The sequence below is a fragment of the Salvelinus sp. IW2-2015 genome, linkage group LG9 (genome assembly GCF_002910315.2).
Source record: "Salvelinus sp. IW2-2015 linkage group LG9, ASM291031v2, whole genome shotgun sequence".
NCBI lineage: Eukaryota > Metazoa > Chordata > Actinopteri > Salmoniformes > Salmonidae > Salvelinus > Salvelinus sp. IW2-2015.
The window spans coordinates 30,234,355-30,250,843 of record NC_036849.1 but is presented as its reverse complement, the minus strand read 5'-3'; the positions used below and the strand labels follow the sequence as shown (position 1 = coordinate 30,250,843).

Genomic DNA, 16,489 nt, shown 5'->3' with positions numbered 1-16,489 from the left:
TCTGCCCCTCCCCCCACACTCTCTCTCCCTCTTTCTCCCCCTATCTCCCTCGCTCCCCTCTCTACTCTCTCCCCACTCTCTCTTCCCCTCGCTCCCTCACCCTCTCCCAGTGTAGTGTCTAACCCAGCGGTGCCACTGCTCTCTGACTACAGCCTGTCAACATAAACATAACAAGAGAGAAAGTGACCACATATACCCTTTCATATACTCTTTTCTCACTACTGAGCAGATCTGTACTAGATGTAATAGTTGCTGGAACCCAGCTGGATCAGATCCAGCATACTGTCGTTTGCACAATAGTGTGAAATGGGTAATGTAAACAAGTCTTTTTGAGTACCTATCTCCAGTTTTCTAGCATGGGTGCCAGTATGTGGATCCCAATCTGTTTGTGCTTTAGCCAGGTCCTTTGTCAAAGGTCTGGCATGGCAACGACAGTGGGAGCAGTAACAGCCTGGCACCGAGGCTACAGTTTTTCCAGTAACTATTACAAAATGTACATCTATGCCATCCTGATGGCTTACCCCAGATAATAGTCTGCTTTTGTTCAAAATGGTCTCTTTCAGTCTTTAATGTTGTGTGTGTGTGTATGCTTGTTTGTGTGTCAGAGCCAAGGTCTGCGGCTGCATGCTAACTGCGGGTTTGTTGACAACATAAATCTGACGAGCAGCACAACATTAACTAACATATTTGAGGAAGATCATAAATGGCCCCATGGAGGGGGGGAGAGAGAGAAGAGAGAGAAGAGAAGAGAGAGAGAAGAGACAGAAGAGAGAAAGAGAGAAAGGGAGAGAGAGAGAAGGATGGTGAGTCAACCAACCAACCACATACTGTATCACTCATGGCTGATTGAGGGGTTCTGAATCAGCCAGCCACTAGCAACAAACAGGAAAAGAGGGGCCCCCCTTAGCCTTACTGGAATGGAACAGCCTCATATGATTCCAGTTAAGAGGGAGAAAGAAAGTGGGGGTTTAGAGGGGGGATGTGTGGATAGAAGTGAAGTTGGGGTATCTCTGTACTGACTGACCAAACATAATTTCCTAACTTTGTCTCTCTCTGACTTACAACCGAACAGTTAAACCCCCCCAAATAGGAAACAGACTATTTCACAGTTCAGTAAGAAGAAAAACAACTTCTTTTTTTGTGTTCATCCATGTTTTCTGTATGTTGTTATCATTGTGAATCTGGTGAGTAGTTGCTTCATCACATCAGTATGAAATAGTGAATAGTAGTCATCGGGGTTGGGTAGGTTACTTTATAAATGTAATCCATTACAATTACAAGTTACCCGTCCAAAATTGTAAATCAGTAACGTAACTTTTAGATTACCCAAACTCAGTAACGTAATCGGATTACATTCAGTTACTTTTAGATTACTTTCCCCTTAAGAGGTATTAGAAGAAGACAAAAATTGAACAACATCTATTGCAGGATAAATCAATGTTAAAGTTTACATAGCTGGCCATATATGGATGTTAAATGTTACTTTATAGGTTGGTTATGTAGGCTTCTTCTAACCCATCGCTTTCTACTACATATAATAATACAATTACATTATATCTTTACATTAAAAACCAAAGTCTATCAGAATTCCAGTCATTCCAATAAAAGTTATACCCCTTGATTTTCAAGAATAGGACTTGGAAATATGGAAGTGTAGATTAGCAAATTGTTTTACCTGAGCTAACCCCAAAACTAAGGACTTATTAGCCAGCTCTACTCTGTTTATGATTTTGTTATCATGGAGGACTGATTGGGCTCATTGATTCGAGTTTGAAAAATAAACGCTGCACTCATGGAATGGCGTGCTTTGAGCAATACTGAAAAGTGCTATGTGAAAAATGAATACCATATGCTGCACTTGCTATTGGCCTATTGTTTACCTTTCAGTTGGTGACACTTTGATATCTTGATAATATGCAGCTGTTTAAAGGGCAAATCCACAGATGAAAAATTAACAAAATGGCATCCCTGCCCCGTTTTTTTTTATTTTTTTTAAGCTGAGGTATGGGCCTGGACAAATGGAACCACTCAGATTAATATGGGGACCTCGGTTCCGTCAGCACTGTGAACCCGAAATATATATTATAATGTATTCTATGGTATAAAAATACAAGACCTACAGGTTATGTCTACGCTGCGTTCTATGCCTCTCGAGTAAAACTGAGCTGAAAAAAACCCACAGTTCAGGCTATACCCGTTAAAACAAATTGTTTTAAAACAAACAACTTTGTTATCAAAATTCAACTCTTTAATTGGAGCATTTCAAACTGTCATTTTGTGATGCGCAGCCGGGAACTAGTTCTGTACTACGGCGAGTAGTGGGGTCGATAAACCAGGAAGATTCTCCATCGTTTAAATCTTCAGTTTGGGAACATTTTCCCAGTAGATTACAACGGTGATGGACAGAGAGTATATGTCTCCACTGCTCAACCAGAATAACCTCTGCAGCTGCCAACACCTCAAACATGTTGACACATTTACGTCGACATCACCCCAGTATTACCCAGGTTTCAGCACCTCATGAAAGAGTTCGAGCCACGTTACGAACTTTGTTCACGGGCACCCATTTCAGCAAACAGGTAGTACACGCTCTATATAAGCAAGCTAAAGTCGAAGTTGTCAATGAATTGGCCAATGCACCCTGTGTTGCGTTTACTACAGGTGGATGGACCTCTAGGGTTACAGACAGCCCATCACATTACCCCGGAGCAGGAAATTAAAAGTACCGTGCTACAAACCCTTTGAGAGTCACACAAGTGCGCATATTATCTCTGTACGAAAACATTATAGCATAGACCTATACAATGTCTGAGCCATGTTTATATATTGATTTCACATGTATATTGCACTTTATTTGAGTGTTGTTCAAAAATCTAATCCAATTTATTGGTCACATACACATATTTAGCAGATGTTATTGCGGGTGTAGCGAAATGCTTGTGATCCTAGCTCCAACAGTGCAGTAATATCTAACAATTCACATCAACACACACAATACACACCAACCTAAAAGTAAAAGAATGGCTCCCAAGTGGCGCAGGAGTCTAAGGCACTGCATCTCAGTGCTAGAGGCGTCACTACAGACCCTAGTTCGATTACAGGCTGTATTACAACAGGCCGTGATTGGGAGTCCCATAGGGCGGCGCACAATTGGCCCAGTGTCGCCCGGGTTAGAGTTTGGCCGGGGTGGGCCATCATTATAAATACGAATTTGTTCTTAACTGACTTGCTTAGTTAAATAAAGGTTAAATTATTTTTTTAGCACTGAGATGCAGTGCCTTTGACCGTTGCGCCACTCTGAAGCCCCACCTAAAGCCTGTCGGTATAATGCTTTATAACTTGTTTAACACATGTATGAGCCTTTATAATGTATTATAATAAGGCTTATAATGCCGTGTATGTGTGTGCGTGCGTGCGTGTGTGCGTGCGTGCGTGCGTGCGTGCGCTTACTTAGTCCAGAGCTGTGGATGGCCTTGATCATCTTCTTCATCCTCTGTAAGGTGCTCTGGTCCATCTCTAAGGACTGCAACACATAAAGAGAGGAGAAGAGACTTAAGGAAACATATACTTGACATGTATTGAGCAGTATAGGGAAAGATCTGCCTTCCTGAAACTAAATCCTAACTTCCGATCGGTCTGTCCATGCAACTCTGACTTTGACGTAAATCATGTATTGATGATGTCAATGAGACTTGAACATTTTTGGGGGGGAATATTACAACACAGACTCCCAAGTTAGGATTTCACCCAGTAGTAATGAGAAACAGCAATGGAGAAAAAAATGTAACCTGTCCAAACTGTCTCTAGGGAAAACACACTTTCTTTGACTTTCTAGCAGCGGTCATGACGACTGTTTAGTTCCCACGCCATGACTAATGTTAAGTGAACAGGTGAATCAGCACTTAGTCCGTATAGCACCGTCACATTTACCATCATTGGGCTGATGTCACTCACTAACCACCGACCTCGCCTGACGTTTTGTTTCAGGTTCACCGACTCTTTCAGGTTCACCGTGCATTTGACATGTTGAAACTTCCCTCTGCTCTGTTTGCATTAGAACAGTGGTATTCAAATCTTAGCCACGAGGTCTGCTGGTTTTCTCTTCTACCTGATCATTAATTGCACCCACCTGGTGTGCCAGGTCTAAATCAGTCCCTGATTACAGGGAAGAATGAGAAGAGAAAAAAAACAAGTATGGAACTGGATTCGAGGTCCAGATTTACTAGTTACAGTTTTTATAAGGATTATTACAGTAACTCGACCAGTAGTGGTTAGTGTTCATGTGACATAACGGCTCTTGTGGGGGACTTCCACATGTCTTATTTGTCAAACTCAAAAGAGCATGGGACTTTATACTGTATAGAAATGTATGGAAAGACTCACTTCTGCTTTATTTTCCACTTTTACAGTCAACTGCTGAGCAAGGCCACGTACAGTAGGAGTCAGGGCAAGACATAGTGGTCAAAGTGAAACTGTTACGCTCCAAGGTCATAAATGTGTTTACTTAAGTCTATGAGACCGTCCGGGTGAAGGTGATGTGTACAATATGATGTTCCCTATGAACAAAATGATGTAATGTCGCCATTTAACAAAGAGATAACCTTTTTAAAACCTCTCCACGTACACAGAACCCAAGTACAGGCCACAGCACCATGGTGCAGTAGACGGTAGAACAGTTACAACGCACCCTGTTAGGGTAAATCAGAAGGTATGTTACGCTTCCTAACGGAGACTTTAAAACCCCCCCAGCATGCATTTAGCATAAAACCTAAGGTCCCGAGGACCAGACCTTGTGGTTCATCCCTGCTGTGTCCTGTCTGCAGCATCTGCTGATACTCTGTCTTACACACACACACACACACACACACACACACACACACACACACACACACACACACACACACACACACACACACACACCACCCACACACAACACAACTACACCACAACACACACAACACACACACACACACACACACACACACACACACACACACACACACACACACACACACACACACACACACACACACACACACACACACACACACACACAGAGGCTGCTGTAATAATAGAGCAGTGTCCAAGGTTTGAAACAGACAGTAGAATGGAAGATTGCATTGTCTGTGGAGAATACACCCAGTCTGTCTCAATGGTAACACATGTATTATGGGCGTAAATGTTTTGCTCTTCTCTCAAGGTATAGGGAATTTTGGTATGTGTGTGTCCCTGGTTGCATGTGTGTTGTGTGTGTGTGTGTGTGTGTGTGTGTGTGTGTGTGTGTGTGTGTGTGTGTGTGTGTGTGTGTGTGTGTGTTGTGTGTGTGTGGTGTGTGTGTGTGTGTGGTGTGTGTGTGTGGTGTTGTGTCAAAACCCCAGTGTGTGTCACTGTCAACCCATGGTCAGGCAGCGCAACAGGAATTCCTGGCTTCGGGGATATCTGATCCTATGAACCTGCTGCTGGCAAGAGGACAGATTTGTTGAATAACCACAAGAACGACTAGCCCTTGGAATCTGGCTTTCCCTTGCTCTCTCTCCTTTTATCTCTCTCTCTCTCCATTCAAATAACCTTATCAGCACTCAACTACTATCAAGAGTAACAAGCAGCAGTAGGAGGCCACAGCCAGGCCAACACAACCACTATAGCCATAACACACAGCCTCCCCTAAAACATCACGACCTAGTAATGGGATCACTCTGCCCTCTGATCACTCTGATACCGAGCCAGCATTTGTAAATGGCACTGATCACGTTGCATTAAAATGGATTCTCTCCATAGCTGCCCTGCATATATGGATTCAAATCCTAATATTAATTGGCTTTAGCCTGCATAGAGTGGCAGGCACTTTTGGGACATTCCTATTGGTTCCATTGCACCAGGCAAGCTCAATCAAGCCCAGCTAAAGTATTTGAAATGATTTCAACTAGTATTTAAACCCAGGTCTGGGGATCAGATTCCAAAATGGCCTCTCCCCAGCGGAGCTATCCCAGCTATGTTTCCAGACTGTCGTAACTATAAATAGTTAGATTAGTCATATAGAGAAATGGTTGGACTGGCACCGCAGGGTATCTCTGTTGGACTGGCACGTCCAACCCTAGGGTATCTCTGTTGCTTACCTCTCTTTTGTGATGGTTATCAGGAGAAATGTCATACACAGTGTGCGTGTATGCCCATCCAACAGCCCTTCACCTAAACATACTGACAGAGATACACAAGCAGACTCTAGCATCCAGCGGTACTGTTCAGCTGGCCAGGAACCCAGTGATCTATCCTATCATCTTAAAGGAGCAATCTGTAGTTGTTACATCCATTGTTGGATTTATAAATGAATAATATACCCATAGATTCTTGGAAGAATTTAACTTAATGCCTCATGTACACCATCAGAACCCAAAATATAAGATTGTTTTACTACAATGTTTGTAAACAATGTAAACCTCAAAACATGGTTAAAACTATAATGTTGATATCATGGATGGTCAGTCCTGGCATCCATAGCTCTGACTATGAATTTGAGAATGGTTACATTTCTCCAGGCTAAGCTTCTTTTTTTTTTAAAGAGACTGCATTGTTATAGTTTAAACTGCAGATTGGTCATTTAAAATGTGTCATATCATTATTACACAACTGAAGTTTGTGTAAGGCTATATATATAGTTGGGTAACGTGTTTTTTTTTATTACCATATCTTCTTTCTTTGGACTTTCACTGGGATATTTCAGACCACTGAGGTTTACTTGGATCATAGAGATATATATTAATGAATAAAGCTTAGTGTGTGATGTCACAGTCAGAAGCCAGCTTCTCTCTCTGAATCATCTACAATGTTGAGAAGCCTTGAAACCACAGTCCGAGGAGAAATGGATTCAAACAAACATTAACACATACATAATCCCCAACAGGCCTTGAGGCTGGAGTTCCGCCCACCAAACCCCCCAACCCCCCCCCACCCCCCCCCCCCCCCCCCCCCCCCCCCCCCCCCACCCCACCCCCAGCACAACACACACTAATCCTTCCTAGCCGTCCACACTCCAAACGAGTGCCGTCTGGCTGGCCTGCTGTGTTTGTTTCCGGTGGTCCTGCTACAAGCTCAGCCAGGTCATCCCAGCCCAGAACCCCATAGAGCCCCAGTCACAGCCCTCAGGAACTGAGCTAATTAAAGAGGCTCTGCCATAATCCCTTCAGGAAGCTCTGCCAGAGATGTGCTGTGCAGCCATGGGCTTCTAGCGAGGCTGATTGGCTCTTTTAGCCTAGCCCTGCTGTGAGGAAACCAGACATGGGATTATGCTGAGTCAACATTTGAGGAAGGCGGTGGAAAGGTTGATTTGGAGTTGGGATTCAGTCTATGGAAAACGTAATTCTCCTAGCCTTGCTGTGACAAAATCAAGGCATGGGAGTCAACGTTTGGAGAAGGTAACGAGAAAGTTGTGGTAATGTTGGTCTTTTGGATTCATTCAGTCTGGCAGGTCTGCCATGCCAAGTCTGAAGAGCATTAGTCAAACGTGTTCCAGCCAGGATTGCATCGTGCTTCTATTGCCAGGCGTTTTATCCAGCCTCAGCATTTTTTGTAATCATAACTGATGAGGAACAGACATTTTATTTCATCCTCCCAGCCTTCAGTTCAGCCTCTCCAATTAGAGGCCATCGACTCTTCTAGCTGACAGGTTCCCGATAACAACAACAACAACAACCACAACAACAAATCAAGATCTGCGTGATGCTCTGCGCTACAGCTTTCTCCAATAGCGAGTCAACACTGATGTTTACCTGTGTCATTTTTTTACAGTTCCATGCACTGCTAGCTGATCTTCACCATCATAATCACTCCCTTCTCTTATAAGAGCTAAGATCTCTCTAACAACTACCTTGAGGAAAATCTACTTACTCCTAATCTCACGTTGACATAGAAGTTCAGTAAAATGCGTTCCATCAAGACCCGCCAATAGCGATCAAAGCTGTGGCCAATCATAGCTCAAGATTTTGACGAAGGCTCGGATGATTATTGCCCATCTGAACATCTGTTCCACAATGGTCTCTCCAATAGTTCACGACAGAGACCATGAGAGACTATTCCTCAGTAGTCAATGTCTCCGTGGGTATGGTATTGGTATTTTATTAGGATCTCCATTAGCTGTTTCTGAAGCAGCAGCTACTCTTCCTGGGGTCCACACAAATCATGAAACATGACATAATACAGAATATTAATAGACAAGAACAGAACTACATCAATTTAAAAATGGCACACTTAGCCTACCTATCAATACATACACACAAAATATCTAGGTCAAATAAGAGTGAGGTGTTGCTTTATCTGTTTTTTGAAACTAGGTTTGCAGTTCACTTCCGCTATATGAGATGGAAGGGAGTTCCATGCAATAACGGCTCTATATAATATTGTACGCTTTCTTGAATTTGTTCTGGATTTGGGTACTGTGAAAAGACCCCTGGTGGCATGTCTGGTGGTGTAAGTCTGTGTGTCAGAGCTGTGCGTAAGTTGACTATGCAAACAATTTGGGATTTTCAACACATTCATGTTTCTTAGAAAAAGAAGTGATGCAGTCAGTCTCTCCTCAACTCTTAGCCAAGAGAGACTTGCATGCATAGTATTTATATCAGCCCTCTGGTGACAATTAAGAGCAAAACGTGCCGTACTGGGTCAGCTGCAGCTTAACTAGGTCTTTCTTAGCAGCACTTGACCTATGATGACCTATGACCGGACAATAATCAAGATAAGATAAAACTAGAGCCTGCAGGACTTGCGTTGTGGAGTGTGGTTTCAAAAAAGCAGAGCATCTCTTTATTACGGACTGACCTCTCCCCATCTTTACAAACATTGAATCCATAAATTTTGAACATTACAGTTTACAATCTAAGGTAACACCAAGTCATTTTGTCTCCTCAACTTGTTCAACAGGCACACCATTCATGCCCAGATTTAGCTGAGGTCTAGTACTTAGAGAATGATTTGTACCAAATACAATGTTCTTAGTTTTAGAGATGTTCAGGACCAGTTCATTACTGGCCACCCATTACAAAACAGACTGCAACTCCTTGTTAAGGCTTTCAGTGACTTCATTAGCTGTGGTTGCTGATACGTATATGGTTGAATCATCAGCATACATGGACACACAGGCTTTGTTTAATGCCAGTGGCATGTCATTGGTAAAAATAGAAAAAAGTAGAGGACCTAGAGAACTGCCCTGCGGTACACCACACATTGACATAAGAGAAGCTTCCATTAAAAAATACCCCCTGAGTTCTATTAGATAGATAGCTCTGAAACCACGATATGGCAGAGGTTGAAAAGCCATAACACATAAGTTCTCAACAACAGGTTATGGTCAATAATATCAAAGGCTGCACTGAAATATAACAGTACAGCTCCCCTCAGTCTTCTTACTGTCAATTTCTTTGAACCAATCATCAGTCATTTGTGTCAGTGAAGTTCATGTTGAGTGAACCCATGGGCACTTTCTCTGTTATGGGAGGAATGATATTCAGGTGAAACTAGGCTATAGCCTGTTACTGCAAGACAACGGTCATAACTGTATTGTAGCTAAGGTTATCCTGGAAAGTATTCAGTGTCACAGTCATTTAGCTTAACCCTCATACAGGAAAATTACATATTTGGACATGCTTATTTGTAAATCTTATTTAAATAAACACCACACCTATCTATCAACTGCCCCAACCCTATGCATTGCACTATCCACTGTCCCACGACGACATGAAACACTTGTGAAATATCATGGAAATATTTATAAATAGCCTACATTTATAAATTACATCAAAATTAACTTGGCCAACTTGTTTTAGGGGTTTACCTATCGGTTCACCTTCCACAACTGTCAATAACAAGTTAGGCTACCTAATGCAGACAGGTATACAATAGTAGTACGCACTGCGCGTTCACCACTCTCTCGCTGCGCTGCACTAGCCTGACTTACCTCTTCGACTGCCGAAACGGTGTTCCGACATTCACTCATTTTGGACTGAAAACTCGAAGTAGCCGGTGAAGCCAAGTCCTCGTTTGTCAGAGCAACAAACTCCGAAATGTTGATACGCTCCGGCATATTTCTCTCAATGTAAAGGGGTCCAACTGAAGATACACAAAAGTTAGTAAAAGTGTCAAACACGCATGTTTCCATGGAAAATGCACTTGTTCTCCATTGTGGAAAAGGCTACAGCAAAAGGTAAAATGTCTCACTGCGGTGCGGTTCATGAGTGAGCACCACTGCGAGCGCTAGAGATCCAATGCTGGCTCTGTGCGTGCGGTTAGGGAGGGAGTAATTCCATCATCACGTGGAATGTTTCTGCTTTCTGGCATACTGAATTGGGCGCGTGAAGAATGGACCCGCAGTCTTTTGCCGTCTCATTTCCCCTCCATACAAACCCTAGCGTGTAGTGAAAACAGTGGACTACTACACAGATGAATAGGGTGTCACACACACCATACAATCTTTTTAGAATGCAATGAAAAGGGTCAGGGCGCTATGAGGAAAACGGAGCAAGATCCACCATGTGAAAGCACTGCAATATTCTACATTTTAATCAAGGCTAAACTAAACCAAAACATTCAACTTTCAATGCCTTCCATTGGCGTATTTCACCAGTTTAGCCAAATTATATAGCTGTCATTCTATGGCAAACCTCACCTCTACACTTGAAAAACCTTTATCTCAGCCTCTAATTCCCTGCAGGGTATAGATAGTATGACTCTGTTGGGCCCCAGTGCAGGTAACAAACTTGTAGCAAACCTTTATATACCTGCCCTTGACATTACGGTTTCACCTTACAGGTGTACTTGAGATACCCGACTCCTCATTCCTGCTACTATACAATCTGCCAACACATGAAAGGAAGGATATCAAAGTACTTTGCCTGAGGGAAGTAAAGTTTTAGGTGCAATGTAGTCCAGGTATGACTGTGTTTTCCAAGCCCACTGCAACCATATTGAGTATGGGGGGGACTACTTGATATGACCACATATTTACCTGCTGAAAGGATATAACAGATTGACCCTTCACTAAGCCCCGCCACAGAATTTGGTGCAACCTATCGCAGTGTTCCAATGCATAACAACTGTTGTCAAGGCTGACACACTGAGGTGTAATAAGAACTGGAGACGGCATCCAAGATGTCCGCCAGTTGTTCCCAAGGTAACCTACTCACGTTCACATACTCCGATATATCTGGGTTGCATCCAGCTTATGTTGATCAACATCAAATGCGCACTAGCACTCAGAGCCCACCGGGTGCAGCGACAACGCCATCACATTATCCAAAAATATGGGAGACATTGGATAAATATAAAATATTCATAGCTTTGGTTGTGAGTAATGGAAAACAAATTGGCCTCAGAGACAATTATTTGAATAATACATGTTTTGTGCACGAAGGTGATGACTAAAGTGTCTTATTAGGAATTTTAGAATCTGACTTCTCTGGGTGGCCGTATATGCGAATTGTCTTTCTGGGCCGGGCGTCAGTTAAACTGCGATACTGAAGCAAAATTGGAGGAGCAGTTGAAACCAGGCCTCCTTCGTCCGACACCTTGGACATGTTCACCTATGAAACGCATGGAAGCCATTGAAGGCATTGAAAAAAAACTTCTTTTTTTTGATCCAAAAACAATTTTTTCAATGCCTAAATAATTGTACAGTGCACCAGAGGCACTTGTTACTATAATTCCTCAGATGCAAAGCCTGTTGATGGCGTATATTTTTTTCAAATCTGAAATTATACTTTTGTTATCATAGTTTTCTAGCTCAGCTGGTTAGCTAGATCTCAGTCTTATTGACCACCCAACGTTGCTAACGCTAGTTAGCCAGTTAATATAAATGTTAGGTGTTTTTTCTCAAAATGTTAGCAAGCTAAGTTAGCCATGTTATGAATACAACTATCATCTGCTGTCGACAATAAGGATACGATATGAGAGCACTAGTTAGCTCCAAAAAAATGGTTAGTAACTATGGCTGCATGCTGACAGAACATTCAGAACCATCGTGGCTAGTCAATTGTAATGACAGTCCACCACAACATACCGGAGGGTATTCCTGATTAGCAAGGGGTAGTCTGTGTTCAATTTCATTGTGTATTAAAAAACACACAGTTTGAGGTCATGTTGAGGGGATTTTGCCAGTGGTGTATATATAAGGAAATGGGCTTTGCATGAAAAAGAAAATCTGAAGTTGCAACAGTAACCAAGGGGGGCGGGACTTAGCGAAGGGTCAACTTGGGAAACTTTTACATGCGTCATTGTGACAGTAAACTCAAACAAACTCAAGGTTATTTCCTGAACAGTCCTGAAGGAATAGCACAGTCACTGCCAGACTTTTTGCAGTAGTAGTGCTGTGTTATTGTAATAGCAGCCTTGATTGAACACCAACCCTTATTTTATTTTTGTAAATTAACTAGGCAAGTCCGTTAAGAACAAATTTCTATTTACAATGACGGCTTACACCGGCCAAACCCTAACCCGGACGACACTGGGCCAATTGTGCGCCGCCCAATGGGACTCCCAATCACGGCCGGTTGTGATACAGCCTGGAATCGAACCAGGGTCTGTAGTGACGCCTCTAGCACTGAGATGCAGTGCCTTCGACCGCTGCGCCACTCGGGAGCCTAACACGTGATAACTCTTTCATGTAGGGTGAATTCAGAAAAAGTGTGACATCATATAAACTGGGACAGCTTAATCCTGACCTTGTTTATTTCTTGGTCTGACAATTGAAAATCAAAACTATTGTTGCTAATCCCTTGCAGAGAAACCACATAATCAAAATCACGTCACTTCGTTGGTGTGACTTCATTGGTGTGACGTCATAGAAGGGGCTTCTAACAGGAAGCTCGCCGTAAGATCAGTGACAGATTTTTTTTCTGTTTTGATATAAAGGTTATAAAACGGTGAACTGTGCAAAATTGTGATGTAAATGTGCATAATATGTACTAGTACATTTTGTAATTCAGTCATTTGTTGTTGTCCCGCATTACCAACCATAGCTAGTTAAAGTAAGACAGCATGGAGTAGCTAAAGTGGGACAGTCTTATAGTCTTTTCCAATGTAGGAAAGAGATCCAGTATACATTATGGACCCTGTAATTAGATTAGACAGGGCTCTGGTTCTTGTAGTACTGCTATCTTGCACAAAGCAGAACTATAGTAGGGGGAATTCAGAAAAAGTGGGAGACTGTCACGGCCGTCGAAAGAAGTGGACCAAAGTGCAGCATGGTGAGGGTACATTTCCTTTTATTTTAAAATGTCGCCAACAAAACAAGAAACAAAATAAACGACCGTGAAGCTTACGAGGGCTAAGTGCCACTAACAAAAGTCAACTACCCACAATCACAGGTAGGAAAAAGGGCTGCCTAAGTATGATTCCCAATCAGAGACAACGATAGACAGCTGTCCCTGATTGAGAACCATACCCGACCAAAACATAGAAACACAAATCATAGAAATAAAGGGCATAGAATGCCCACCCAAATCACACCCTGAAATTCTCTAAATGTTTCCTAAATGCAAAAAATGGAATTTAATTGTTATTGGGGTACAATCAGGACTGTACCAGTTTATCTAACCTGCTGTCCCTGTTGAACAAATGCAAACTGAAAATATGGTTTTGGCTCTGCGTATATACATTGGTTTGTCATGCATCCTGTGAATATGATATCAAAATTTTTCCTTTTTGTCTGATTAGAAGAAAAAAAAAAATCACCTTTATTTAACCAGGTAGGCTAGTTGAGAACAAGTTCTCATTTACAACTGCGACCTGGCCAAGATAAAGCAAAGCAGTGTGACACAGACAACAACACAGAGTTACATATGGAATAAACAATAAACAAGCTATTCACAATAAACAAGTCAATGACACAGTAGAAAAAAATAAAGTCTATATACAGTGTGTGCAAAAGGCATGAGGAGGTAGGCAATAAATAGGCCATAGGAGCGAATAATTACAATTTAGCAGATTAACACTGGAGTGATAAATGAGCAGATTATGATGTGCAAGTAGAGATACTGGTGTGCAAAAGAGCAGAAAAGTAAATAAAAACAATATGGGGATGAGGTAGGTAGATTGGGTGGGCTATTTACAGATGGACTATGTACAGCTGCAGCGATCGGTTAGCTGCTCAGATAGCTGATGTTTAAAGTTGGTGAGGGAAATGTAAGTTTCCAACTTCAGCGATTTTTGCAATTCGTTCCAGTCACTGGCAGCAGAGAACTGGAAGGAAAGGCGGCCAAATGAGGTGTTGGCTTTGTGGATGATCAGTGAGATATACCTGCTGGAACGTGTGCTACGGGTGGGTGTTGTTATCGTGACCAGTGAACTGAGATAAGGCGGAGCTTTACCTAGCATAGACTTATAGATGACCTGGAGCCAGTGGGTCTGGCGACGAATATGTAGCAAGGGCCAGCCGACTAGAGCATACAGGTCGCAGTGGTGGGTGGTATAAGGTGATTTGGTAACAAAACGGATGGCACTGTGATAGACTGCATCCAGTTTGCTGAGTAGAGTATTGGAAGCTATTTTGTAGATAACATTGCCGAAGTCGAGGATCGGTAGGATAGTCAGAATTACTAGGGTAAGTTTGGCGGCATGAGTGAAGGAGGCTTTCTTGTGAAATAGAAAGCCGATTCTAGATTTGATTTTGGATTGGAGATGTTTAATATGAGTCTGGAAGGAGAGTTTACAGTCTAACCAGACACCTAGGTATTTATAGTTGTCCACATATTCTAGGTCGGAACCGTCCAGGGTGGTGATGCTAGTCGGGCGGGCGGGTGCGGGCAGCGAACGGTTGAAAAGCATGCATTTGTTTTTCTAGCGTTTAAGAGCAGTTGGAGGGCACGGAAGGCGTGTTATATGGCATTGAAGCTTAATTACCACAGTGTCCAAGGAAGGTCCAGATGTATACAGAATGGTGTCGTCCGCGTAGAGGTGGATCAGGGAATCACCAGCAGCAAGAGCGACATCATTGATATATACAGAGAAAAGAGTCTGCCCGAGAATTTAACCCTGTGGTACCCACATAGAGACTGCCAGAGGTCTGGACAACATGCCCTCCGATTTGACACACTGAACCCTGTCTGCAAAGTAGTTGGTGAACCAGGCGAGGCAGTCGTTAGAAAAACCAAGGCTATTGAGTCTGCCGATAAGAATAAGGTGCTTGACAGAGTCGAAAGCCTTGGCCAGGTCGATGAAGACGGCTGCACAGTACTGTCTTTTATCGATGGCGGTTATGATATCGTTCAGTACCTTGAGCGTGGCTGAGGTGCACCCGTGACCTTCACGGAAACCGGATTGCACAGCGGAGAAGGTACGGTGGGATTCGAGATGGTCAGTGATCTGTTTGTTGACTTGGCTTTCGAAGACCTTAGATAGGCAGGGCAGGATGGATATAGGTCTGTAACAGTTTGGGTCTAGGGTGTCACCCCCTTTGAAGAGTGGGGATGACCGCGGCAGCTTTCCAATCTTTAGGGATCTCGGACGATACGAAAGAGAGGTTGAACAGGCTGGTAATAGAGGTTGCAACAATGGCGGCGGATGGTTTTAGAAAGAGAGGGTCCAGATTGTCTAGCCCAGCTGATTTGTACGGGTCCAGGTTTTGCAGCTCTTTCAGAACATCTGCTATCTGGATTTGGGTGAAGGAGAAGCTGGAAGCTGGGGAGGCTTGGGCGAGTAGCTGCACACACACAAAGATTAAGAACAGTGCTCATAAGACGATTGGTTTATTACAGGCAGAATTATTTCAATCTTAACTAGAGGAAGAATTACATTAGTTGATTTCAAAACTTTTGATGTAACTTTTATTCACTATGATATTAGGAATATAAGAGAGAACAGAAGGGAAGAGGGGGAGGAATAGGGTGAGAAAGAAAGAGAGAGAGAGAAAATTGTGTGTGTGGACAGAGAGAGAGAGACAGGAGGAGGGAGAAAGAGGAGGGAGGAAAGAGGAGGGGAAAGAGGAGGGGAAGAGAGGGAGAAAGGAGGAGGGAAGAAAAGAGGAGGGAGAAAAGAGGGAGGGAGAAAAGAGGAGGGAGAAAGAGGAGGAGAAAAGAGGGAGGGAGAAAGAGGAGGGAGAAAGAGGAGGGAGAAGAAGGAGGGAGAAAGAGGAGGAGAAAGAGGAGGGAGAAAGAGGAGGGAGAAAGAGGGGGGAGAAAAGAGGAGGAGAAAGAGGAGGGAGAAAAGGAGGAGGGAGAAAGGAGGAGGGAGAAAAGAAGGAGGGGAGAAAGAGGAGGGAGAAAAGAGGAGGGAGAAAGAGGAGGGAGAAGGGAGGGAGAAAGAGGAGGAGGGGAAAGAGGAGGAGGGTGAAAAGAGGAGGGAGGGTGAAAAAGAGGAGGGAGGGTGAAAGAGGAGGAGGGTGAGAGGAGTGGGTAGAGAGTGAGAGGAGGGAGGGAGAAAGAGGAGGGAGGGAGAAAAGGAGGAGGAGGAAAGAAAGGAGAAAGAGAAAGGCAGGGAAAGAGGAGGGAGAAAGAGAAGAGAGGAGGGA

The 16,489-nt window shown here is 43.2% G+C and overlaps 1 protein-coding gene across 1 annotated transcript in view; it reads right to left on the bottom strand.

Moving 5' to 3' along the window:
- LOC111968391 (arf-GAP with SH3 domain, ANK repeat and PH domain-containing protein 3-like) overlaps positions 1 to 10,255 on the bottom strand; it is a 78,335-nt gene extending 68,080 nt beyond the window's left edge. The window contains exons 1-2 of the mRNA XM_070445066.1: positions 9,947 to 10,255; positions 3,413 to 3,523 (exon numbers count right to left, since the gene is read on the bottom strand). Of these exons, the coding sequence (XP_070301167.1) occupies positions 3,413 to 3,523; positions 9,947 to 10,147 (312 nt within the window). The 5' untranslated portion in view covers positions 10,148 to 10,255. The remainder of the gene's footprint in view (positions 1 to 3,412; positions 3,524 to 9,946) is intronic.
- Between the last annotated feature and the right edge of the window lie 6,234 nt (positions 10,256 to 16,489).